General features: G+C 50.4%; 6 protein-coding genes across 6 annotated transcripts; 3 read left to right on the top strand and 3 right to left on the bottom strand.

Annotated features, from left to right (window-relative positions):
• Positions 1–531: 531 nt before the first annotated feature.
• BO95DRAFT_377077 (GMC family oxidoreductase) lies at positions 532–2,656 on the bottom strand (the record flags this gene model as incomplete). The annotated part of the gene is made up of 4 exons (XM_025583236.1): positions 532–967; positions 1,120–1,558; positions 1,669–2,386; positions 2,450–2,656. 4 exons carry the CDS (start codon positions 2,654–2,656, stop codon positions 532–534), a joined length of 1,800 nt encoding a protein of 599 aa, XP_025436358.1.
• Positions 2,657–5,562: 2,906 nt separating this feature from the next.
• On the top strand, positions 5,563–6,465 carry BO95DRAFT_377057 (UbiA family prenyltransferase; the record flags this gene model as incomplete). Its single annotated transcript, XM_025583235.1, has 1 exon — positions 5,563–6,465. One exon carries the CDS (start codon positions 5,563–5,565, stop codon positions 6,463–6,465), a length of 903 nt encoding a protein of 300 aa, XP_025436359.1.
• A 1,894-nt stretch (positions 6,466–8,359) lies between these two features.
• Positions 8,360–9,707, top strand: BO95DRAFT_469337 (uncharacterized protein; the record flags this gene model as incomplete). The annotated part of the gene is made up of 4 exons (XM_025589437.1): positions 8,360–8,546; positions 8,619–8,698; positions 8,776–9,149; positions 9,488–9,707. The coding sequence occupies 4 exons, from the start codon at positions 8,360–8,362 to the stop codon at positions 9,705–9,707; spliced, it is 861 nt and encodes a 286-aa protein (XP_025436360.1).
• A 1,329-nt stretch (positions 9,708–11,036) lies between these two features.
• BO95DRAFT_457857 (ABC drug exporter AbcA) lies at positions 11,037–15,514 on the bottom strand (the record flags this gene model as incomplete). The annotated part of the gene is made up of 4 exons (XM_025588505.1): positions 11,037–12,412; positions 12,463–14,922; positions 14,977–15,466; positions 15,497–15,514. 4 exons carry the CDS (start codon positions 15,512–15,514, stop codon positions 11,037–11,039), a joined length of 4,344 nt encoding a protein of 1,447 aa, XP_025436361.1.
• A 1,265-nt stretch (positions 15,515–16,779) lies between these two features.
• Positions 16,780–18,831, bottom strand: BO95DRAFT_488992 (cytochrome P450; the record flags this gene model as incomplete). Its single annotated transcript, XM_025590537.1, has 8 exons — positions 16,780–16,945; positions 17,041–17,289; positions 17,363–17,718; positions 17,781–17,856; positions 17,921–17,986; positions 18,057–18,327; positions 18,394–18,522; positions 18,573–18,831. The coding sequence occupies 8 exons, from the start codon at positions 18,829–18,831 to the stop codon at positions 16,780–16,782; spliced, it is 1,572 nt and encodes a 523-aa protein (XP_025436362.1).
• Positions 18,832–19,986: 1,155 nt separating this feature from the next.
• BO95DRAFT_377037 (bifunctional terpene synthase/polyprenyl synthetase family protein) lies at positions 19,987–22,815 on the top strand (the record flags this gene model as incomplete). The annotated part of the gene is made up of 8 exons (XM_025583234.1): positions 19,987–20,286; positions 20,417–20,673; positions 20,773–21,454; positions 21,662–21,816; positions 21,873–22,036; positions 22,097–22,198; positions 22,255–22,400; positions 22,495–22,815. 8 exons carry the CDS (start codon positions 19,987–19,989, stop codon positions 22,813–22,815), a joined length of 2,127 nt encoding a protein of 708 aa, XP_025436363.1.
• Positions 22,816–25,667: the final 2,852 nt, after the last annotated feature.

The following is a 25,667-nucleotide window of genomic DNA, read 5'->3' on the forward strand; positions in this document are numbered from 1 at the left end:
CTAAGTACGCAGATGCTGGAACAACTTACCCTGTGCTCAGCCCTCCACAGAAACCCCAGCAAACCAGCGTGGACAACCATATCGACATCTTCAACGGGGTCTCATCTCCCACTTGAGCGGCTTATCAAGTCGAGAGCATCGAAAAATGCCATGGATGTTGTAAACTCTTGAGCGGAAGAAGTAAAAAAAGTCGCAGGGCGAAATTCCCATTTTGACGCCATACAACTGATGGTGTTTCGTTTGAGATGCGGGATGGTCTACGGAGGGAAAAGAGGGGGTTTTGTTCTACGCGAGAAACATAAAATGATCCACATTGTGTGCGAAGTGTAATTTCCTGTAGTTAATTGCAGACCTAGAGGTACTCGAGGATAAGATAGTGAAGTTAATCTGAGAGGAGTGAAGCGTGACTAGTCAATCACCCGCGAATTACGCGACGGAAGGTGAGAATCCTGGGTGATTAGGCAGTCCCGCCATCCTCGCTCATTGTCCAATTCACATATCTTCTGCGTGCAGGCATTTCTCATGCCTACCTTACTTTCTCTCCCGGCCCTGCTTGATGAGGTCTGCGGCTCTTTCCGCGAATGCGTACACAGTAGCTTGCAGATTCGCTGTGCTTACAAGCGGGATAGCACTCGCATCTACAACCCTCAGGCCTTCGATACCATAGACCTTCAAATTGGGATCCACCACTCCGTCCTTCTCGCGAGGGAGCATGGAACAGGACCCCGCAAAGTGCCACATGGAGACTAGATTGTCCCGAGCATACTTCTTTGCAGCATCCAAGTCTCCCTGGAAGTCTGCGTCTGGGTCTCGGAATTTCAGTGGCTGTTCGAGCAGCTCCCCAAGCTGAGGTGACTCGGCCAGTTTCTTGATACGGAGCAAGTGTCGTGCCATGACTTCCAGATCTAGAGGATTCGACAGGTACCCAGGATCAATGATTGGAGGCGTCTCGGGGTTGTTGCAGGTACTTGGGTACTTTTCGTCAGATTTGATGGATATACAGTCTTTGAGGGGGCGAGAGGTAGGGAGGTTGGCATGTGAAATGGGAAAAATTGGGAGTAAAAAGTGACTCTCAAACTCAAACTGGGAAACAGCAAACAGCAAAGGACAATCACTTACATACGAACGCTTCCGCGGGAAAGCGGTTGAGAGAGCATGACTCCAAGCGTCACGAACTTTCCAGGCGAAGCAGCTGGAATATTCCCGTCCTTGAGATCTTTGGAATAATTCGTCTGCCCCAAAGCGGACAGGTACGCAGCTGATGGTTGCTTGGGATCAAGAACGGTGGTCTTGGCGATATCAAAATAGGCTTGTGTCGCCCTGTGCTGGGAGTTCCCAGGGGCCTTGTTCGTGAATAATGCCTGAAGAGCACTTCTATCCAGTTCGGGAAGAGGCAAATAGGCGTAGGTATAAACTCCGAGTGATGCTAAGGGCCCAGATTGCGTGACAGCGTATTCCTGCATTGCTTGACTAATGGCTTCAGGCTCTTGTCTGACCAGAGAGTCCTTGGTCTCAAGTTCAGGCTTTGCTTGGAATGCGGTGTACGATATCATGTGATCTAGAAATAGTAGATGTTAGTTCTCAACCCAAAGCGAGTATCCGTGTTAAAAAGAGAGATGGTTTCAAGTTCTTTAAGAGCCGGTGCTGGATTGGGTACTGTCCACCTACCCTGGAGATTCTGCCCAACCCCCGGAAGGTCCATGACTACATCAATGCCATGCTGTTCAAGAAGGTCTGCTCTACCAACTCCTGAAAGTTGGAGGATCTTAGGTGACTGAAAGACACCAGCAGCAAGTATAACTTCTCTCTTTGCCTGAACAGTCTTTGAGACACCATCGAGACGGTACTCGACTCCGATAGCTCTGGGGGCCTTGCCTTCATCAAATAGCACTCTCTCAACAAATGAATTCGTAAGAACATGGAGATTTTGTCGAAGCTCAGCAGGCTTATAATAAGCCGAGGCAGAGTTGCTTCTCTTACCCTGCGAGTCAATAGAAGCAAGGCAACTGAATGAGCCCACAGAGCTGTGGGTGAACGGATCACCGGCATTGCATTGCCCACTGCTGCGGAACAGTTCGGCCCATGCCCTGCGAATAGGGTGTGTCTCGTTACCGAAAGACGTTTGGACTGGACCTTTCGCTTCGTTCAATCCAGGCCAGTCCTCAATCGCCAGATTTTCTCTCGCATCCTGTGCTACGGTCGGACTGTTATAGGCCTTGGAGAAATAGTCCTTTAACATAGTCCAATTCCATCCAGGATTACCGAGTTCCTCCCATGCGTCAACAGCTCCCTTGAAAGGAGGAACAAACACGTGTGCATTCAACGAACTGTATCCTCCGAGTGTTTTGCCCTGGTTGAGACCAAGCACTCTGCCATTGAGGCCCGGCTTTAAGAATGATGGATCAGTTCTAGCACACTCTCTTTCTTTGGAGACAGAGACGGTTCTTACCTGAGGGCAAGACTGGAATTTCCAATCAGCATCAGATCCAATGAGTGCGGCATAAAAGATGGGGATGTTCACGCGAGGATCTGCTGTCATGTCGGCGCCCGCTTCAAGAACCAGGACAGATAGGCTGGGGTCCTCGCTGAGTCGAGAAGCAACCACCAGGCCAGCTGTACCGCCGCCAATAATGACAAAATCATATGCGGTAGCCATTCTGTTATGTGTGCAGACTTGGACAAAGATTGGACGAAAGTATGGAAAGAAAGGGACCGCGAGCGTAGCAAATAATGGCTTGTTACCGAGCAAGAGAATACCAGGAGACAGAAGATAGGAGCATATATACACATCAGTACTATCTAAAAGTGAATAAGGAAATAAATTTTATCAATACCACCTAGCGCGATACTACCTAGAGACGCTATAGTGAGTCCCACAAATGCCAGTTCTACCCCGCCCAAAAGTACTAAATTGAACCGGCCTCTCAATGCAGTTAGCATGTCTATGATCTTTATGGTCTCATTGTCAAATCACCCGCTTCTGCCCCACTACGAGTTTTAACCGCTAGTCACGTAACATGAAACCGAAGTCTGAGATAATCATTGCGGGCTTTTATACAGATATATTACTGTATCAATCTAGAGGGTACCCTCGAACCTGGAGGATAGAGGATTGTATCGAATTATAAATAGGGTTAACCTCAGAGTACCTATAACTTAGGGAAATGAACTTTAGAATAATAAGGAGAATAGACCTCGAAAGTTCTTCCGGAAAAAAGCTTATTTCGCCTTCCGATAACAGGACTTTAGGTTGTAATACACACACCTACAAGGCTATTGACCTGACAATGAGTTATCAGTTTAAAGGTGAGCTGAAATATCGGCGGTTACATGTAATTCTCAGAATCCCAGCCTTATGCAGACGCCCGGACTATCCTGGGCTCGCAGCAATCACAGCCTTTATCTAGCCCCTTGCATCTTGGCCGCTTGCATTCTACTCCTATTCAATTTTAGTGGTATGCATTATGGCCCCATGCATGGAATTTTGGAGTACTCAAGGCTCCTCCCGGCCGATTCAGCACAGACTAGAGGGGGCCACGCACTTCCGGAACGGCTGCTGATTTTACCTACAACTCACAGATAAAACTATTATTTCTAACTGAGGAAACTCTTGGAATTGATTATAATCTATGGGAAGAAACTACACAGTTGTGAAAATCGTAAAAAAAGATGCTTTATAAGGGTTTACTTATTCTTTTTTTTTCGGAGGTGCTGTTTAAGGTCTCGCCGACTTGCTCGCTCATTTGTGTACTGTAAAGGGCCTTGCCAGCTTGTTTGCATGTTTGGGTGCTGCAAACAATTCTGCTTGGTTGCTTACTTGCTTGTTTGTGTGCTGTGAAAGGCCTTGCCGGCTTGCTTAATTATCTGTATACTATGACGGTCTTGCTTACTTGTTTGCTTGCAGGGGTGTTATGAAATATTGTATATATTTGTAGTCAATGGTAATATATTCCTATATAGAAGTAAAGACTAACCCTCTCTCCCCCCAAATCTCACAACTTGTAATATATTACAAACAACGTTTCAACACCAAAGGCACAGAATGATTCCTTCAAAAATTAGATAGAATAGTTAAGAAGTATGCTATACATAATGCAGTCACCTCAAGCGCCGATCAAAGATTTTTATTGGATTTTAGACACCTTTTGAAAATTATTACGAGTTGTGAATTTCGTGACGAGGGATGGTACTTGAAATTATATAACCCTTTTGAAAAGAATTGGTGTCTTGGTAAGAAATGTGTTGTGTAGAAGTAGTGGCACTGCCGCACTCTGGTCCCCCTTAGGTCATAAGTTAAACCTCCATAGGTAAAAGCAATAGCTAGTCGTATATTTTCGTAAGCAAGTAAATTCTTATCAGAACGATATATGCAAAATAGACCCCACCATTCCAGATAGATGGAAGATTTACAAACAAACGGTCTTTCGGGAAATGCTTTGTCTTCGCTGTGTGGTTTTAATCTGGCCTGACTCTCTAACTCCTGCTAGCGGCCCCACCAGTAGTGCCCTCCCGAGCCCTCCCGAGCCCCCCAGAGAACCCCCATAAAGGACCCCGTTAAGGCCCCGTAGACATCTGATGGTATGACTGGTAGAATTGCCGAAACTATTACTGGACAGAACCTCAAACAGAGTCTTTGAATGAGATCTTCACAGAAAAAGTCTTCAGAATATCTCCCAAAAGAAAAAAGAAAGAAAGAAAGAGGGGGGCGGGGGAAGTCCGCTAGACAAAGACCCTTGTGGACGAACTCCCGGGGCAATCCGGGAAGATCTAGAAACATGATGACTAGGATCAGGGGTAAGCACTTGAACGAGGAATCAAACCGGATACTAGTTTACCTTTCCAATTCAATACTAAAGATGGGTCTGCTGTGGTTAGCCGACACAGGCTAACCCCTAACTGGATCTAGCGGATAGGTACAGATAAATTGCAGACTGAGAAATTAAAATGACTATTTTGATCTTTGACTTCCAAAGGCCGAGAATGAGCTACGTTGGGCTCTTGTTAAAGATCCCGACAAAGCTATTGCCTCTGAATTATTCACATGGCATTATTCAAAGACAAAACAATTCAAGAATGGATAAAATATCTATCTTAACTTTGACAAAGCAAGAAGAATAGAAGTGGGCACCGAAAGCAAAGATGAAATGGAGACATGGATGGTTCCCGGCCTGTTATAGAATTTTCCGCCTGTCATATAGATCCACCCCGAAGGATTGTCTCCTTGTTAGTGGGTATGGGAACGTTTTGTATATTGCGTGACATCCGAACTAGCTTTCGAGCTAGCCTCATATCACACTGAGATCGATTGCGGCTCTAGATAAATAAAGGCAGTCAAGATTATGGATACTGGCACACGACGGCTGGCTATGAGACACTACCTAAATTTTCCTATTCCCAAATTCGCTGACTTCCATCATATCTACAACCATGGCGTCTTTCCTATCATCATCGTTCTATCATGCATACACTGCCCATCTATTTGTCTGCGATAATATCAAAGATATTATTTGCCTGGGGCTTTTGTTTGGAGCATTGAATGCCTCTGTGGCGTCTGAATTCGGCATGGGCGCCTCTTTGTCTTTCCGCCAGATACTGGTGTCGTTGCCTCGAATGTTTCTCTGGTCATGGAGCAATCTATTTCTTTTCACCCTCCATAATCAGCGCTCTGCCTCTGCCATCTCGGAGGACAGGATCAACAAGCCCTGGAGACCTCTTTCAGCCGGCCGGATAACTCCGCACCAAGCCAAGATGCTGATATATTGCATGTATCCTGCCATGTTTGTAATTTCAGGCACCATGGGGGGTGTTGCGCCTTGTCTTCTGGAGGCATTCTCCTGCTTGTGGTACAACGAATGGAACGGTGCATCGAACCCACTATTGAAGAACTTGCTGAATGGGATTGGGTTCGCGTGCTTCTTTGCTGGTCCACTGGAGGTTGCAACAAACAGCTCCGTTCTTTCGGACGACATGAAAGCATTCACATGGCTCCTTGTTCTCGCTGGGGCAATTACGACCACCGTCCACGCCCAGGACTTTCGGGACATTGATGGAGATAGAGCCACCGGTCGAAGGACAGTGCCCCTGTTGATCGGAGACGAGAATGCTCGGTCTGCCCTGGCAGTGGGAATTATAGCGTGGACAGCGTTGTCCTGTTGGTTTTGGGATGTGGGCTCGGCGGAACGCTCATGGCTTTCCTGCCTCCCCGCGTGCGTTGCGGGCACTATAGTGGTTTGGGGGTTTTACTGGAGCACAACTCGTGAGGGAGATCGGAGGTCGTGGCAGATTTACCCATTATGGCTCATTGCTCATTGGACTCTTTGTTATGCCTCTGCGTATTTTCTAAGTCACTTCAGTGTGAGGCAATCTCGTCTTCCTGCGAAATGTGTACTAGTTAGGCTCTGTAAACTGTGTATAGGGACAGATGTTCTGATTGGTCAATGCATTGCAAATCAAATAATACAGTAACCGAGGAAATAAATGTGAGTTCGAGGTGCTTGTAAGGGGATAGACACTACTGTGATAATAGATATTTGAGGCTGATTACCAACAATGATGGGTAGGCTGGAGAGTAAAGTCGAGTCTACTCAAGTCGTCTGGTTTACGTCTCGGAAAGAGAGGGAGGGGAAGGGGGAGAGTCCCCACCCCTGGCACGAGTCTCCCTTCGGACCATAATGCGTACCAAGATGAGGTGTTAAATCGTATAGTACGGAGTACTTGTTCAAACTGTAGTAGTCCGAGGCTGACTTGCCTTGACTAGGTGGCATGATGGCTACTTCTCAAGAACCTCGACCCCTATGCATGGAAGTTAGTGTGGTTTGAGCGGTTGCTCTGCTGCATCGATGTCCGTCGGACGCCTGGACTGGTGGGACCTGCCTAGACAGAGAATGAATGTACGATATAAGGAAAAGTTGGTAGGTTAGTGCGGACTGAACTAGAAAGAGAATCAGGCTTCCCGAGCTAGTTGGTCACATGTAAACTCACTACTTTCACTTCCTTGTGAACTCGCTCAATCTCTTGATTGCATTCCGTCCACTGCGCAAAGTGCTACATTGCATTTAAGTGCTAAGAATAGTGGCATTGATATGTTTCGTCTGTTCTGTGTAATCGAGTATATTCAATATATTTCTAGTCTAAAGTTCCTGCCTGCCTTATCTGGTATCTGTTCGCTGAGTAAAGATTGAGGCTTTTACAAAGCATGTTGGTGACGATATGCACACGTCACTGGTGTCTCTCTCTGAAGCGCGGGTGAGGGGCTACAGGAAACATAAAACAATCTAAGTATTTATCAGATTTAGAAAACGCTCTCAACATAACTCTGTAGAGATTATTTTAATTAGTTTATATGGATTAGGCAAGGTAACGTGAGGATTGTGTTGGTTAAATTAGAGAATTAGGTGATTGTGTATAGCCCTCTGGCAGGGGATTACATGATTATATAAGATAGTAGAGTATAATATAGCAACTTGATTAAGAGAGTTTTGATGTTTCATAAAATAGTCCAAGGTCAGAAAATCTTTCCCCGGACAAGAATGCGACTAATCTAGTACTTTGTGAAATGGACTAGGTGTTTGGGAGATTGGGCGCTTGTGAATTTGTTGCTGTGGAGACATATGCTTTCAGAACAAATCAATTGATCTCTCTTTCCTTATACCCTTTTGAGATTAGTTAACTGAGTAAGTGTGGATTGTGTCTGCTGCTTTAGACTAATGGGTACAGAGGTGAGAGGTGGAGCTTTGGAAATCTGTTGGGGGCTGGTGTTAGATGGGGTCGGCAATCGGATGCCTCCATTAGTCTAGGCCTAAGCGAGTTGAAAGAGATGCGCCTGTTCGCAGCGGGCGGGTGGGGCGGGCGGTTCGGCTAGTCCCAGAGAGCTTGTTGAGCCTTGGAATACATCCTGTGGGTGGTGTGTGGGCCACTCGGTGTTGCTATAAGAGCATATGATTATTTGTTCATGCTTGAGTCAAGCTGGGAACGAGGAGGAGGAGGAGGAGGAGGAGGAGAAGAAGAAGAAGAAGAAGAATCAGAAGTGTAAGGGCAACTGTGTAATGTGTATCTCCAAATTCAGGCCCCTCAAATCTTGTTACATGCACGGTACCGCAGATTGGTGCTCGTAGTGGGCTCGCCTTGCAGGCTGGACAAGGCAGAATTGACCCCTGTCAAGTGTGACAACTATTGTGATTACTGCGCATATGACCCACGATCGTCCAGACTGTCTTTTTACAGCTCTCTGGTACTCGGGTTTTTTTCAAACTTTAAGTCAGATAATGATTTATTGTGATCTCAAGACTCAATTCATTGACATTTGATCCCTTCTCCCTCTGACACGGTGAGGCGATCTGATTTATCATTTTCTCTCAATATGACACTCCCATTAGGAGCCGTACAGCTAGCTGTGGTATCATTCATCGTGGGCCCCATGGCTATCATCGCTGTGGCGCTCAGACTGTGGTCCAGGTATCTCCAGGGAAGGCATCTCGCTGGAAATGATTACTTGGCATTGGTAGCATTGATACTGGCTGAGTCCGCTTTGTCTGTGTTTCTGGCAGGTAGGTTTATTGAACTTTGAACTCCCTCGGATTGAAGAGACAAAATCTGGACTCACGCTTCACACAATCTAGCTGGCTTTGCAGCTGGCTTAGGGGTTCATTTAGATGAACTTTTAGCAACAGCACCCCGAAAGTTCGCTCTGCACATGAAGGTGGGTTGATGGGTATTACACAAATTTCTACCCTGTCCAGTACACCCTCAGCTAACTGTCCTTCACCACTTGTTTAGCTTTTCATACCTGCTCAGCTGCTGTGGGCCGCAGCCAACTCGTGTGTCAAGGCATCAATATTATGTCTCTACATCGACCTCTTTCCCAACAAGGTCTTTTGCCGTTTGTGCTATGGTACCCTCTTCATCACTGCCGCGTATTTCGCCATGGTATTGGTCGAGACCTTCGCGCTTTGCAAACCTGTCCAGTATAACTGGGACAAATCGATTGAGGGACATTGCACGGGTGAAAATATCGCTTATCTGGTTGCTGGCATTGTCAATCTCACCATTGACACTTTCATTGTTGTACTGCCGATGCCTCTGGTTTTCAACCTGCAATTGATTTTGTCTAAAAAAATTGCCGTCTCTGCAATGTTCAGCCTCGGGGCGTTGTAAGTCTGCTCCTCTGGGTTCATTTTTCTTTTCATTTTTCTTTTTGCTGGCAGACATAGCTTACTTAGTATGTTCACGCTTGCCAGGATTTGTGTTATTTCTCTATTGAGGGTCGTTTGGTTATGGACTTGGAATCTAGCTGACCTGACCTACACCGTTACACCTGGTGCCATTTACTCGGTATTGGAACCAACCCTTGGGGTTGTAAACGCGTGTTTGCCCACAATCAAACCTGCTATAACCGAGCTATTTGGAGCGTACGTACTCCCCCTGAGCTGCTTGATTGCCTGACGAGGATTGATGAGTCCCCCATTGACAGCTCTAACCTGACACTCAGTAATGGCATGCTTCAGGGTACGAAAGACAGTTCCAACAGCGGTGAGAACTATAGTAGCCGATCGAGTCGAAAGCTCAACGGCAAAGTGAAAGGCAATCTTACTCGTGAATTCGAACGGCTGGATGACGAACTTGCACTTCATGAAGTGCACATTAACAGTCATCCTAATATCGGTCTCATCAGCGATGACCACAGATCGTCGAGTCCAAGTTCGCCTTGAGTGATGGGGGGGAAGATCGTATGGCTCAACTGCACTCGTGCAAGCAAGTCGAGCGTGTTATGATGTATGTCTAAGTAATTTCGTTGTATCGTAGCCTCTCTTCTATCATGTTTTGTTTGCTTATGCATATCGCTTTCTCGTGTTAGCGTTCAGCCCCCTCGGCCTCTATACTCGCTGTTTACTGTGAGCATTTAGCGCCGGACCGGCAGTAGCCTTACTTACCTCTTTTTTTTCGGCTCCACTTCCCGCTCCAGAGCGCAGCGAGTGGCCGCAAATAATAAGTTAACTCCCTCACTGATTCTGGCTCCCACTGATGTCCTTACTACCTTAAAATGCACCAAGCACTAAAAGAGTGGAGTACAGTATTCTCTTGGAATAGGAAAAAATGTGCCACGAAGTGTGACCTCGCAATCTGAATCATATGAACCCAAATGTTCCGTGGGAAAAAGGCTTTTCGATGCACAGATTAGCAGCATGTTACCTAGTTGACTCTTTAAGGGCGGGCGGGATTGCAGAAATTCAAACGAGGCTGAGGAAACAAGGCTCGACTCCGGGGTTTCTATCCGGACCCCACGCTGACAGCGGCCGCCCCGACAATCCGGTACTCCACCTCCGCTGCAACCTTGTAAGTACAAACAACAGAGTGTAGCGCCACACAAGTGCCGCGGATCAAAAAGAATATTGAGATCATTGGGTGACTGCGGCTTACTACATACTCCCTTTCTAGTGCCGGTCTCAAACAGCGGCGCACGGTGTACCAGGTTCACGATCACATTAAACCAGAGGATTCCGAATTTCCGCAGGCGGGATGTTTATAGGGGCTATCGAGGCCACCACATGCAACTCGGGTCACTCGTGATCTCGATATCTTTGTTGATGAGCCAATACTGACAATTCTGTTGTGAGCCCCACGGGATCCTTGGTCTCCTCGGCCTCCACCGTGGCGGCGCGCGGTCAGCAAGTGCCGCATTCTATCCAAACACCGTTCCCGATACCTCTGTCATTGCGACGATCTCGGAGTTAGGGCAAGTGCGCCTCAGGGAAGGTTGAGCAGTCATCCCGATGGTGCAGCAGTTACACGACCTTCTCTTGCATATGTTCTAGAAATGCAGAATCTAGAGCTACTAAGTTCATGTACCGTCTATCGACATGAGTAATTAACCTTGGAAAAGCCATTTCTAGTACTAGCCCTGTTCTTACTATCATTGCTGATTCGGCAACATCATGCAAATGCCCTAATCCATAAAGACGGTATTAATACAAGTGATAGCGCGAAGAGAAAGAATACAACAACAAACTTGCCCATGACGACAGGGCACGGGTGAACCCTCAAGCTTGAGGAGCCACGACCGGCTTCTTCACCCTCGGTACCCTCGTCCACCAGTAGAGCAGACACGCGGCCACGATATTCGTGAAGATGAACACCCACATGAGCCCGAAGTTCCGCCAGACATCGGCGTAGCTCGCCCCGACCCCGCGCAGATACGCATTCGTGTCCGCGACCGGGCAGAACCGGCAGGCCGCCGTCGCGGTCTCGTCCTGCAGATACCCGCCCGCCCGCGCGATGTACGGCGCCAGGTACTGGCCGCAGGTCGTCTCATTCACGGGGTCAAAGCGCAGATACTCGTTGTCGGCGCAGGTGACGGTCGTGTCCGCGATCCCGACGGACAGCATCCCGCCCACCAGGTAGGTGAACGGGGAGACGCGGTACATGAAGATCCAGAACCCGGGCAGCTGGGCCGGGGTCGCGAGGACCCCGCAGAAGAGCAGGCAGAGCAACAGCAGGAAACTGCCCAGGTTGCCCGCATTCTCGGCGGCGTCGAGCGCCGCGATCATGAAATGGGCAAAGGTTGACGAGAACAGCAGGAAGGTCCAGATCAGCAGCCACATCTGCGCGCCCCGCAGGTGGACGGTGTCGGTGGGCTCCGCGTTGCGATACATCCCGATCGGGTAGTACCAGCACAGGAACATCAGGATGGACATGAGCGAGTTCCAGAACAGTTCGACGCCGATGTTGCTGAGCATAAAGACCTTCCACGAGTACGTCTTCGACGGCCGCTCGCGCACTTCGTATAATGCCCGCTGCGTGACGAAATGCGGCATGATCTGTTGGATGAGTTGCCCGAACTGGATGAGTAACAGGAAGATGCTGAACATTTGGTTCTGCAGGCCCTGGATTGTGTTCGGGGTGTTGAAGAGAGAGAAGCCGACGAAGAGCGCGGGCAAGGCACAGAGAATCACCTTGGAGTAGATGTAGATCGGGGAGCGCCAGAATTGCTGGAAGACTCGGATCTGCACTTCGCGGAGCTGGGCGCAGAAAGGGGCAGCGAATTCGCGATAGCTGGCTCGGTCCTCGCGCTCGGTGCTGGAGCTGACGCGGGCCAGTGGGTTCTGCTGGGCGCGTTCGAGCTTCAGTGAGCTGAGGTGCGCTTGCACTTGTGCGTATTCAGGGGAATTGCGCCACGTCTCAAACCAATCGATGTCTGTGTGGGAGCCGGGCGCGGCACCGATCACATCAAGCATCCATTCAGCGGGATTCGCGGCTGGGGGGCAGGGAGGGCCACCGTTGCGCACGAAGTAATCAATCAGAATATGCGAGTTCTGGCCAATGTCTCCAAAGTATACGGTCTGTCCACCGGCTTGAAGGAAGAGGAGGCGGTCAAACCGCTGAAACAGCATTGCAGATGGTTGATGGATGGTACACACTGAGATCATGTTAGTGAAAATTGATGAATGCATGAACCCCCGAACTTACAGATCGCTTGGCCGTTCTTCCTCAGTTTATTGAGGAGATCGAGAATAGCCCAGGATGTCTGGGAATCGAGCCCCGACGTGGGCTCATCCAAGAACAGAAGCAGGGCCGGTCTCGCCGCAAGCTCTACCCCGATCGTAAGACGTTTCCGTTGTTCAACATTGAGGCCTTCTCCGGGGACGCCAATGACAGCGTCAGCATAGTCTACCATATCAAGCATTTTGATGACTTCGGTCACGTAATTGATCTTTTCTCGGCGAGGAACATGAGCCGGTTGACGAAGAAGAGCTGAGAACTCGAGCGCCTCGCGCACTGTGGCAGTGCTCAGATGCAGATCCTGTTGCTGGGCATAGCCAGTCTTGCGTTGAAACGATTCATCCCGCGGCCTACCATCGACAAGCATTTCTCCACTGATCACGCCCAACGTGGTACGTGTAGCTAGGACATCCAGCAGTGTGGTCTTTCCAGCGCCAGAAACCCCCATCAGAGCGGTTAAGGTTCCTGGCTTGACCCAGCCGTCAACGTGGTCCAGGATCCTGCGGTTCTCCTTCCCAATCTTAATATCGAAACAAACATTCTGCCACTGGAAGATTGCAGTTTGGCTTTCGATCATCGTAAGGTCATCGGGGTCGGACTTGGACTTCTCCTGAAACGCAGTACGGTCACTGCCCCCTTCAAAATCGTCCGGCTTGCCGCTCTTGAGTGCCCCATGCCCGCGGGGAAACACTAGGATTTCACCCTTGGACTTCTTCTCGGTGATAAAGTCAGTCGCGACCAGATAGATGGCCCCAAGAACGACCATGAAGGCCAGGATGATTCCGATATTTCTCCATTTGTGCGACACGTTGTAGTCATAGGCTGATTGGATGTAGGCATCGCCATTGACAAATCCTTGACCGGGTACGGATCCGACGGTAGGGCACACTTGGTTCCCAGGCTGGAGGTCCATGTAGCTAGCACCCGACGGGACAAATCCCACGCACTGAAAGTTCCGGTTGTGGAACTCGTTGACCAGGAGAGACTCAAAGCCATAGTTGATCGGATTGAGATAGGCGATCCACCGCGCCCACCCGAGCATATACCCTGTCGGGATCGCAAACCCAGTATACGAATATAGACCGAGCAGGACAACCGCGCAAAAGGGCAATGCCTGAACCAGAGATCTCGTCAACGATGCCATCGACCGGAAGAACATTGACATTGTCAGCGTCAGGGTGAATGAAGTAAAGATAAAGAAAAAGAAAGCCCCAGGTTCTCGCCTCAAGTTGGTCATGAAGTAGAGAACGGTATTCGACAGGATGGCGTTGAGGACTTTGTACGGCAAGTCCATGATCATCGATGAAATTGCTTCGGCAGATGGGTGGTAGAGAGCATATCGCGCGTGCTTCTCTACAATCCCACGTTGCGCATATAGCGTCAGCATTTCCAGACCGCAACCAAGGGCATTGATGAGACAAGCGAAGAAGAGAAGGGCACCGCGCTGAAAGAAGGTGCTGGTGTTCGGCTGGAGATTATAGAAGATACTGGCAACCACAAGAGCAGTAATCACGTTTCCAATCAACGACGATATTGTGACACTGGGATCGGATTTTAAGCGTTGGTATCCACGCCATAGGCACAGATTCACCTGTTGTGCATAGGATAGAGTGTAAGGTGAGGATACGCGCTGGACCCGGGCTTGTTGAGCTCGACGAGAATGCCTGAATTTGCCCAGGAACTCTCCATCCAGCGTAAACTTTGCGTTGTAGTTCTCGATGTCTTGAAGAAGCCGTGCTCGCTGGGGTGAGGCCTGCCATCGTGCGGCGAACTCATCCGGTGTTCGAGGCACGCGGCCTTCGTAACCTGGCTGCACAACACGCTCGAGATGACTAGTCATAGATGTCAAGAAGTCTGCATCGGTCTGTCGCTCGGGGCAGGCAAAGCCCATGTCCAAGAAGTACTGCTTCGCGGCGTCTGTCCGACCGAAGTAGATCTGGCGACCTTCGTATAATACCAGCACCTTGTCGAAATAGTTGTAGGCAGCTTGAGGAGCTTGGTATAGCGAAACACAGGCAGTGGCACCGTTGATATCTGCCTGCATACGAAGCGCCTTGCAGAACTCAATGGCATTTGCGCTGTCAAGGCCGCGGGTGGAGTTATCCCAACACTGCAGGGGAGCACTGCTGAGGCAAGCCTCGGCAATACTGACTCGCTTGCGCTCACCACCGGATACACCACGGATGAAATCGTTCCCGACGATTGTGTTCTTAGTGTGGCTGATACCAAGCATAACCATTATCACATCTCGCTTGTGGCTGGCATACTGGACCACATCCACCCCGCCAGGAATGTGCCGTGGTGCTCGGGCGCGTGCCGCAAAGTATAGGGTATCTCCGACCGTGAGCCTGGGGAAGTGGATATCGACCTCGGCAGCATACATGGCTTCCCCTCGGAGTTCGTGGGCCATTTGCTTTGCGCTCACACCTAGAACTATTGAGTAACGAATCATTTACTTTCTGGTGGGTTCATTGGACATACCTTGATAGTTGATACTAGATTCCTGATCGATATGGAAGCCATCCGTCTCCCCAGCGATGGTCTTCAAGAAGGTCGAGCATCCTGAACCAGGAGGACCAAGAACTACCAGCATCTCGCCAGCCTCCACGGTGCCCTCCAGGTTCTGTAGGATCTGAATTCTGCGCTGGTTCTGAGTACCGAGCGCTTTTCTGGCCAGAGCGAGCGCTTCAAACCAGACATTGCCGACGCTTTTCTGGTAATCTGTGTCGGAACCGAACCCGTGCACGCTGAGATTGCTAAAGGCAATCCCCAGAGTTCGCAGTGGATGTGCCTGTTCATCCTCGGTGTGAACATGTAGCATGGCCTTACACCATGCTAAAGCATCGAAATTGTTACCGTTGGGATCCAGGGCTGATCCTGGCTCGGCAGCGAAAGGGTTCTGTCCGGTAGTAGAGAAAGTGCTCTGCTCGGTGAACTGCCTGGCTAATTGATGAACCTCCTCTGCCCTTTTCTCCACGTGAGTATAGAGGCCACTTTCGACCTCATGGTCGTCGGTCATCACTGCAAGCGTTCGGAGCTGAGGGCGCCAACCTGAATGTGATCACGCAGAACAAATTATAGCGACAGGGTAGTTTGAAGAAAAGTCTTCAGTTGAAGGGCAAAAAAAGCAGAGGACCTAAGATGGTTTCAGCCCTATACTCCTCTTGTACAAGAGCCTCTTTCTCCGCCTGTTGACTGTTCTGCTGGACAATTAGGTTTGATTCTCATATTGGGTAACGTGATCCACAGCAAAGTTCTTTGTCTGCCGACTCATGGGTCCAGTGTGGCTCTCGTCAGCCAACATCTGCTAACATCAGCCAGAATCAGCCACGCGTCAGTCAAGGTCAGCCATCGGCCAGAATCAAAATGATCTTCGGGCTACGGGTATCCATCAACATCCATGCCGTGCATGCGTTTTCAATGTTTGCTATGTCTCGATGTTTGCATTCCCGTCGAATCGTTCCTCTTTCTGCACGGAGAGATAATTTTATCGCGCATTCGCCACCTTGCGAAATTGTCAACATCCATGTCGTATAATAGGTGTTTGCTGCGCAGATCTGTTTGCTTCCCGTGAAGAAATTCTTTCTTCTTCCATCTTGGTGTTTTCAACGACCAACCCCTTCTCCGGGCCCCCTTTTCGGTGGTCTTCGTGATTTCAATTTCTTTGTTCTTCTCCTCTCGGCCTCTTCTGCCAGTCATTGGTTGGGCCTCGCCTGTCTTCGAGAAACAAGTTGGTTTTGCCATTTCTAATCTTGTTACCGTAGCTCCGAGCCCTATGGTTTCCAAGCGGTGAAGCTTCATTTCGGAATCATCCTGGCGAGTGCCTTACCGCGCTCAGCGACACGATCAGGGACGTACTAGATGAACGCCTTCCATCAGTAATACTGTGCATTCTGCAACCATCATTTCTGCAAGTCAAGCAGGATCCTTCGGGCTCTCCGGGAGAACGTCATAAGACTTCACTGCAGCGATCGCCTCTCAAATCTTTCTTTCTTTCTAGCCAAGATACGTGTGGTAGTTGCCGTAGTTCATGCTTTGGCGACCAGAGTGAACGAGAAAAGTAGCCGCATGGGTTGCTAGCAAACGATGATCAATTTTGGCGATTAGATGCTTCGCGTTAAGAAATTGAATTTCTGTATCCATCTAAAGTAGCCAAGGCCGCAAAACATACTCCCGTCCATTAGCTACACAATTCAATCTGTCCCCCCCCCAATCCTCCCAACAACCCTGACTGTAATGTACCCCCCTCTCCTTTCACCTTCCTCTTCGCCTTCACGACCTCATCTACACCACTCTCACCCTCACCCCCTTAGTCCCGAACTCCGGAACCCCTCCCACGTAGTCCCGCACGGGAACCACATCCGCCTCGGTAGTCTCGAACAGCTCCAGCTCCGGCGCCCCGGGGCGAAACAAAACAGCCAGCACCCAGTACATCTCGGCCAATGCAAGACTAGTTTTTTACATGTTAGCAAAGTGAAACCCCAACGATGTGTCAGCAGTCCGAAGACCCTTGCGAAGGGAAGGTTCAAAGGAAAGAACTCTTACTTCATGCCAATACACATCCTCGAGCCGCGAGCGAAGGGAACCCAGTTCCGGTTCATGTTGGGGTGGTGCCTGTCCTTCATCCACCGCTCGGGGAGGAACCTGGCCGGCTCGGGGAATGTCTCTGGGTCGGAATGGAGGCTATGCGAGGACATGCCGACGGGGGTGCCGGCGGGGATCGTCCACTCCCTGAACTGCAGAGGTTGATCGGGCGAGACGCGGGCGAGGTGACGCATGACCCCATAACTCAGCCTAGCATTGCCGCGTATCAGCGATTGAAATCCAGGCTGAAAAGAGGAGTTCATTGGAGATTGATTGCACATACCGCAACCCCTCTTTGACAATCCCGTGCAAGTACGGCAACCGCTCCAATTCCTGCCAAGTGGGTCTCTTGGCAGGGTACTCGGCCATGATCTCCTTCAGCTCCTCCCGGAGCCGGCCGCGCATCTGCGGGTTGGACAGGACATGGTAGAAGATCATGCTGAAGGCGCGCACCAACGTGGCCGTGCCCGCGCCGAACAGCTGCAGGGCCTCGCGCGCCAGCCGCTCCGTCTCGCGCTCTGTCTCGGGCATGTCGCTGGAGAGCACGTGGCGGAAGACGGAGCTGCGGCCGGCCTCTTGCTGCACCTTGCCGGCACGACCCATGTCCTTTTTGGCTTCGGTGATGTGGTCGAAGGCGTACTGGTCTATGTTTAGCGAAGAGAACGGGGCTTGCAAGCAAGAGAGAGGAAGAAGCGACCGACCTGGTGCAGGCTCTTGAACGCCGCGGCTCCCGGAGAAAAGTGCATCACGAGTCCCCGCGGGATGAGTTGCGTGAGGCTGGCTGTTGCGTTAGTCTTCCGAAGCAGAAGAAAAAGGAAGCAGAATTGGCCAGAGCACTCACGAGATCAAATGAGGAAATTGCACGAAAAGGTGCACCTGGAGCTGGTAGGTGTGGATCGTGACATACCTGCACAATCCTGCAGTGAGTAGGTAACTCATCACCAGTTTCCAAACCGGGTTGACGAAGCCTGACTTACCATTCCTTGCCGAAATCCGGGTGCCGGATCATGTCCGGGGACTTCTCCGAGCAGATCTTTGTCACAATGTCGCCGGTGAACGCAGCCATCACATATTCCATCTGGATAGTCCGACCTGACTTCCGGTAACCCTCGAGTCGATCGGTGAGCAACTGGACTTCATCCAGGATCACCCCCTCGATCTGCGTGACGCCAAGGCGCGAGAAGAATGGGTCGAAGTGCTTGCGGCGGCGGCGGTGCAACTCGTGCCCCATGGTCATGCCCATGGCACCTGTAATTTGGTCAGTCGTATGAATTCTCGTACGACACACAGGGGGGAAGAAGAAGAATGCCTTACCCTCAAGTCCGGTCCCTTGGAGGGTATACCACTTCTCCGAGCGGCGGGTGTTGGAGGCGACATAGACGGTGTTATAGTAGTCCGGGTCATTGATGACAATCTCATGGGGATTGATGCGGATGATAGGGCCTTTAGTCGGGGAATTAGAACAGATCGGAGCCGGAAATTGGGCTACGTACCGTATTCTCTGTGCATTCTCTGAATCTCATGGATGTACATTCCACCTCTGATGACTTCGTGGTAGAACTCATACCACCCGGTCGCAGCAGCAATCTTGGGCCCGGGGAATCGAGCTAATGGGTGCAAGTACAGGCGATAGATAATAAGTGCCACGCTGTACACAGCAACCGCGGCGAGGAAGAGCCCGTAAACCCCATACTTGCTATACAAATCGAAGAAGAGGGCGCGGGCAGTCTGGAAATCAACTGAGTTGGTCATCTTGTGGTTGATTCTTAGGCTTGGACCATAGATGAGAGTTGTAAGTAGAACTGAGTCTCGAGCCAATATAGAGTCTATGCTTGTAGTAACATGTACACTTTCAAGAGAGGAATCATTCAGAGCAAAGGAGGTGGGGTCCGAAGGGAGGCAATAGGTAACAACAACTATGTCGTGGTGGCAACCCTGATCATCAGTCCGCCTGCACATGGTCATGGGAATGTGGTAAGTGTCTCCACATGGACCTAGCATAAGCGAGCCACTCTAGTCGAATTGTAAACTCCGGGCTCCGTGCAGATAACACGTAGTATATCCAGACCCCGATGTGTTTGACATTGTGGTACTGCGTGATAATGCATGATAATTCATGGTGCTGCAAGTAGTTCTCTATCATCACAGCCTGTATAACAGCCTGGATTGGCCACTGAGACAGTGCGTTCCTATTCTGTTCAAAGACGAGGCTTCGCTATCTATGATGTTGATCTCAGCCAGCCGCAGCTGAGTATACCCGAGGATGAAGCCGACCAACAAACATCGTCTCCAAAGCTGAAGATGACAAACAAAAGACTACACTTCTTTCTCGCAAATCTCTCAGTTGCTGCATGTCAGCACCGACCCCCACCAGTTCACCTAGTCGTCTGGAACCGTCAGCACAAATCAATGTCCATTAATTTAGATTACAACTGCTACCGCTTGCGCCGCCTTATCAAACACCAGATAATATCATTTGAATTCCATACAAGTGGGTGATAACAGAGGAGTATGATATCATCACTCTGCGACTCAGTTCACGGAGTCACCGTATCCAACCCCTCAGGACAAGCATGTCGAAGCGCAGATCCTATTCATCTGACTCACGAGTAAGAATGGGCATTGGCACTCATATTCCACCGGGGTCTTGAGCTCGCCCCGGTTGAATATGCCCCTCTGGTATATTTCATCGCACTACCGATGCCGAAAGGAGAACCAGCTCCACAAGGCAGAATCTTTAAATACAGCATCCTCCTCTTGTCATCTCTCTATCTTCTCGATGTCGCAGCACACAGCTCGTACAACTCACCAAACTGACCCAGCTCACCCGAGTCTTGGATACATTCTTTTCGTCCATTTCTGCCTCATTCTCTTCTACTGCCTCGCGTCTTTCATTCTTTCCGGAGCATGGAGTTCAGATTCTCTACGGTGGTAGACCCTAGCACCTACCAAACCCAAGGGTTATGCGATGGCCTCGCCGTGAGATATCACAAGAACACCGAGCTCGAGGAGATCGATTGTCTGAGATGTCAAGAGCACTGGCGCGAGCAGGTCGGGCCGCTGGAGCTCTACAGGGGCGGACTGGGTCACCCCTGGAGCGGGATGAGCATTGCTATCCCTGAAGCCCTTCCAGAAAGACTCGGAATTGTCTCGTACGCAAATGAGCTTGCGTTTCTTCATGACGGTAGGTTCTTATGTCGGTTCCATGTCTTTCGTTTGCTTGCTGCTAGTAGACTGACAAATTCTGGGTCAGATGTCACCGATATTGCTAAATACGTATGGATCCCCCCTCCCGTGCAGACACGAGGAAAACGAGTGGACTAACGATAAGTACTAGGGCGACGAACATAACAACGATCTCAAAGCAGCATTCAATCAGGTGATCAGCACCGGAACTATCAAGCATGCTGGGTCTGGAAAGCGCGCGTTGCAGGCGTACGTTGCGAAACGGATGCTGAGCATTGATAAAGACCGCGCGATCACTTCCCTCAAGGCTTGGTCGACCTTCCTCGAGAAGGCAGGACGACAGGAGGATTACAGGTTCAAGACCGAAGACGAGTACCTGAAATACCGGGTTCATGATGTCGGGATGCTGTCAGTCGCTCTCGCCCCCTCTTTCTTTCCTTCTCCGCCGTTCTTCCAGCTCCTATTTTGAGGATCGATGCTAGACGGGGACTAATCTGTGAGGCTTAGGTTCTGGTATGGCTTGCTCACTTTTGCGCAAGCAATCACCATCCCTGAAAATGAACTGGACACCTGCCATCAGCTTGCCACCACTGCATACCTTCACATGGCGTTGGTGAACGATCTGGTCTCCTGGGAGAAGGAACGCCAGAGCGCCGCCGCCTTGGGAAAGGATTACGTGACCAACTTCATCTTCGTTGCCATGAAAGAACATGGGATCTCCGAGGATGAGGCCCAGGAACGATGTCGTCGGGAGATCCAAAAGGCGACCGTCGACTACCTGCGGGTCTTCGAGGAGGTCAAAGCTCGCGACGGCCTCTCCCTTGATACCAAGCGGTATCTGGAGTCGGTCCTGTACAGCATGAGCGGAAACGTGGTTTGGAGCTTCCACAGCCCGAGATATTACACCGACGCATCGTTCAGCGAGCGCCAGCTCGAGTGGATGAAGAACGGCATTCCCAAGGCGCAGACGCCTGAGGGTGGGGCGTCCGGTGTGGATCCGAGTGAAGTGAAGGTCCGCGATCGCACAGTCAATGGAGATCACGCGGTGAGCAGCAATGGTACTGGCACCGGAAGTCATGACACTCTCAATGGCAATGGCACTGCCATTGGGAACAGCAGCCGGCATGCTTCTATCCCGGGAAGAAATGCCAACGGGCTTAGCAACGGTGACACAAGCCTTCTGAGCGCGGTTATCACGCAGCACCTGGCGGGCCGTGATGGCTTCAAACTTGGGGATCATGACAGGAAATTGGAGTCAACCAAGCATGGAGGCCATGACGTCAAGGAGGTAGAATCACCGCTCAAAGAGCAAGATCTTGACACCAAGGTATAAGACATTACTGCTTTGTTGCTCCAGGCATCCGCAGCTTGCTGACTCGACGAATCCAATCAACAGGTTCTACAGGCCCCATACGAATACATCACGGCTCTTCCATCCAAGGGGTTTCGGGAGCATGCGATCGATGCCTTGAATGTCTGGTTCCGTGTCCCGGCCGAGAAACTAGCCATCATCAAATCCATCATCACAATTCTCCACAATGCGTCTTTGATGTTTGTGCTCTCTCCATACCCTGTATCTCAAGTGCCACACGTCTGACCAGTTCCAGGCTCGATGACTTGGAAGACGGATCGGAGCTTCGACGGGGCAAAGCATCAACCCACATGATTTTCGGGCTCGGCCAGACGGTCAATTCGGCCAATTATCAGCTCATCCGCGCATTGCAAGAGATACAGAAACTGGGCGATGCCAAAAGCTTGCTTGTATTCACCGGTATGCGTCACGAATCCCCTCACGGCAACTGGGCCACAGCTGACTCTTGTTATTTCAAAGAGGAACTGCACTACCTCTACGTGGGTCAGTCCATGGACCTATATTGGACCAGTAATCTTATCTGTCCTTCTATCAATGAGTATTTCCGGATGGTCGAGCACAGTGAGTTCTGAAGTCCCCCAATCGAGAGCAACGCATGGCTCTAACGCCTGGTCCAGAGACCGGCGGTCTCGTCCGCCTCTTCGGTCGCCTCATGGCCCTTCACTCGACGAATCCCGTCAAAGTCGATATGATCGACTTCTCCAATCGCCTCGGGCGGTACTTTCAGACCCGGGACGACTACCAGAATCTGGTCTCTGCCGAGGTATGGGCACCTTCTGCATCTCTCCTTTCCCCACCGAAAACGCCCCCTTTTCCATTCCGCATGCTGGGGAACTGACACACCGACCGAAAAACAGTACACGAAGCAAAAGGGCTATTGCGAAGACCTGGAAGAAGGGAAATTCTCCCTCCCCCTGATCCACCTCCTGCAAACCATGCCCGAGAACCATGTCCTACGGAATGTCTGGATGCAGCGTCGCGTCCGCGGCACCGCGACGCACGCCCAGAAGGAGACGATGCTGGAGCTGATGAAACGGAACGGAAGCCTGCAGTTCACCGAGGACACGTTGGGGATCCTGTACGGCCATCTGGAGAAGAGCATCGGCGAGCTGGAGCGCAGGTTTGGCGCGGAGAACTTCCAATTGCGGTTGATTCTGGAGCTGTTGCGCAACGGGTAGGGTGGAGAGGTGCGCGCCCCGCGGGTGAGTGGGTGGGGGGGCGGCGGTCGGGGCGTGCATCTCGGAGTTCTCGTATTGTTGGGTCAGTTGCGTTTGCTTGTGGCTTGTTTCCTGCTTCTCATGCTCTTTGTGTCTTTGGGCGAATGTACGTAGTCATCTTTTTGTAAATTTTCCGCTGGAACGGCTTTTCAAAGACTTCTTGGTTGCTTGGTACTCATGGTGGACGATGGCTCGGTTTGTAACCTTTTCTGTACATGCTCCCGTTTTTGTTATGTATCTGCTGTTAACTTACCACCTACTATTCCTCCACCAGATCTTTTCTGGAGAAGTGCAGATTACGTATCAATCGATTCCGTGGCATTGGCAGTCGTTATTTCTGTAAGTTAGTGTCTTGTTTCATTCGGGATGTGCGACTTGGGGATGCCGTGTGATGACCCTCGAGTCCAGCACTATTTGTTCGAGAGAATTCACACCCACGTTGGTAACTGTGTCAGAACCTCGGCATTGCGTATCTGTTTGCATCTCGCAGACTAACTATGAAAAATGAAAGAGACGTGAGTGTTTGGTGACCGTGAGACAAGTGAAGAGTAGTTTAGGAATGTAGTGGTTGTGGTCGGAGATGTGGTGGTACTGGAAAGTTCCTTCCGACCCGAGGCGTAGGAAATTGACACACAAATAGTGAAGATGGTATGGCAGGTCGTACAGTACTTGCGCCGCCAGTCTCGCTCCAACATATTACTCGCCATATTTTCTCGGTCGGAAGCTCAAGGAGAGTCTTTTCTCCAGGTCAGTGCCCTTACTCAGCGAGGATGAATATGAGGAGGCAAGTTCCTGTTCCTTGTACTATAAACTGCATTTCGAATAGATGGATGGGAGGTCAAACCGAAGACTAACCTAGGAAAAGGATAGAACGCCATTGACGTAGGTGGACTAGCTTGCATCATGATATGAACTTGAGATCCCCACTTGTACAACCAATGACTTCTTGAGGCAAGTTAGCCTTGTTGCGCTCATAATGAGTCTGTATAGACACACTCCTGAGCTGGTGTAGTTGGTGCGTTGGTGCGCAGGAAGTATCACCTTAGTCGCTAGCAGCAGTCGATGCTCTTCAAGTATGCGCGCTCTCACTATATCTTTCTCGGGCGACACTCCGCACAATGCTACAACACAAGTCAATTAGGGTGATAAACATGCGAATCCCCTTCGTCACAGTGCTCGACAACAATGCAAGGTACACAGAGCTTATGCGACCGCGCATAAGCTACACGACTCCACGCTCAACAAGCCTACCTGCTTCTTCCTCTCAAGTCATTAGTCACCATCTCCAGGCACAGCTGGAGCAAGGCAGGGTTAATCCAGTCGATTCATTACGATACGTCAGCACGCTCAACCTTCCACATGTGATATCGCATTTCCATCCCCCTTTCCCATGAAGTCATATTCTCGGCGAAAAAATCCCGTGAAGCATCGACGAAATCAGGGCTGTGTTTTTTTGGTGGCTGAATAACTGATCACGCCCCTTGCGCTCCAGCCTGTGATAATATATCCGCAGAGCTCGCAGCACCTTCCCTGAGGGCCCCTAGCCCTGCCGCCTAGCCATTCCTGCTGCCGGTGCTGCGGACCGATGGAGATGATCTACGTCATGTGACAGGATCGTCTTCAGAGTCAGGGGTGCTTGATCCGAGCCGTTGGATGAACGTCTGGAGAGCATGTGCGTCGAAGCGGTATTGCGTACTCCAGACTGCGGAGGACACGACTCCAGATTCTTTGGCACACCCGCCGACCGGCAATTGGCCCCCTCAATGGTGAATCGGAGCTGAAGACGCATTGGAGGGCGAGGGGGCAGAGAGGGATCTGACGCGCTCCTTGCATTCCATCTCGAAACGCGATGAAAAGGACTGTTGTCATCGGCCGTGGTGAGCAAATGACGAGCTTCGGGGTAAAGGCAGGAGTTGATCGAGCAAGATTCTACTCAGCTAAAATTGGTGATGTCATGACCGAGCTCAAAGATCAGACCTGCCAGTGCCGAAGTTGTTGATTTCTTGCCCTTGAGGCGAATCGGGTTCATATGGTGACAGGAAGGGAAGGGCGGGCGCCAAGCCGGCCACCCGAAATTCAAGGTCGGCCCCACCCAGACCCTTAAACAGCCGGGTCGAGCTGCAAATTTTTGGTTGTTTCATGCAATATCGACGAAGATCATCCGAAAGTCAAGACAAGATGATTACGCGGCCAAGGGGTGCTCCCATTTCCTTTGTTGATGTTCCCGATCGAGCAGAGGACATTCAATCAATTTTCTTGCCAACATGGCACCACAGGTCAGGCAAGTAGCCCGTCAAAGCATCGCGTCGTCGGGTCTCGCTAACTAGCAGATTGGAACTCCCGGCGCGTGCTTCGAGAAAATTACTCAAAACAGACTAGCGAGCAGCCACAACCACGATAAGAACTTCTCGGCAAGAAAGGGAGGAAAAAAGAAAAAAAAAACTAAACCTTAGGCGAGGAGGTAAGGCAAGAAGCACGGGCCAGCGTCAAAAGCGATCCACCCGAACCCTGGGACTGCACGTGGATCCCGCGGATTCCAGCGGGTCTCTCAGGGCTGCCCTTTGATTCCTCCCCACCAGTTCAGGTTCGTGGCAATTTTGGTACCTGTTCAGTGGTCCTGCATGAGCAATGGTAGCTTTCTCATCCATCAAAATAGTCACAGCTTTTTTTTGATAACTGTCATTCCGGAACTTTGGGCGTGATGATCATAGATACAAGCAAGCTATAGCTTGGTGCAGGGACAAGCTTCATGCCGCCAATCAGACTGACCCCATTCCCCTTGTGACTCCTGCATGAATGCATGGAGCTTCGCA

The sequence above is a fragment of the Aspergillus brunneoviolaceus genome, assembly GCF_003184695.1.
Source record: "Aspergillus brunneoviolaceus CBS 621.78 unplaced genomic scaffold BO95scaffold_119, whole genome shotgun sequence".
Taxonomy (NCBI): Eukaryota; Fungi; Ascomycota; class Eurotiomycetes; order Eurotiales; family Aspergillaceae; genus Aspergillus; species Aspergillus brunneoviolaceus.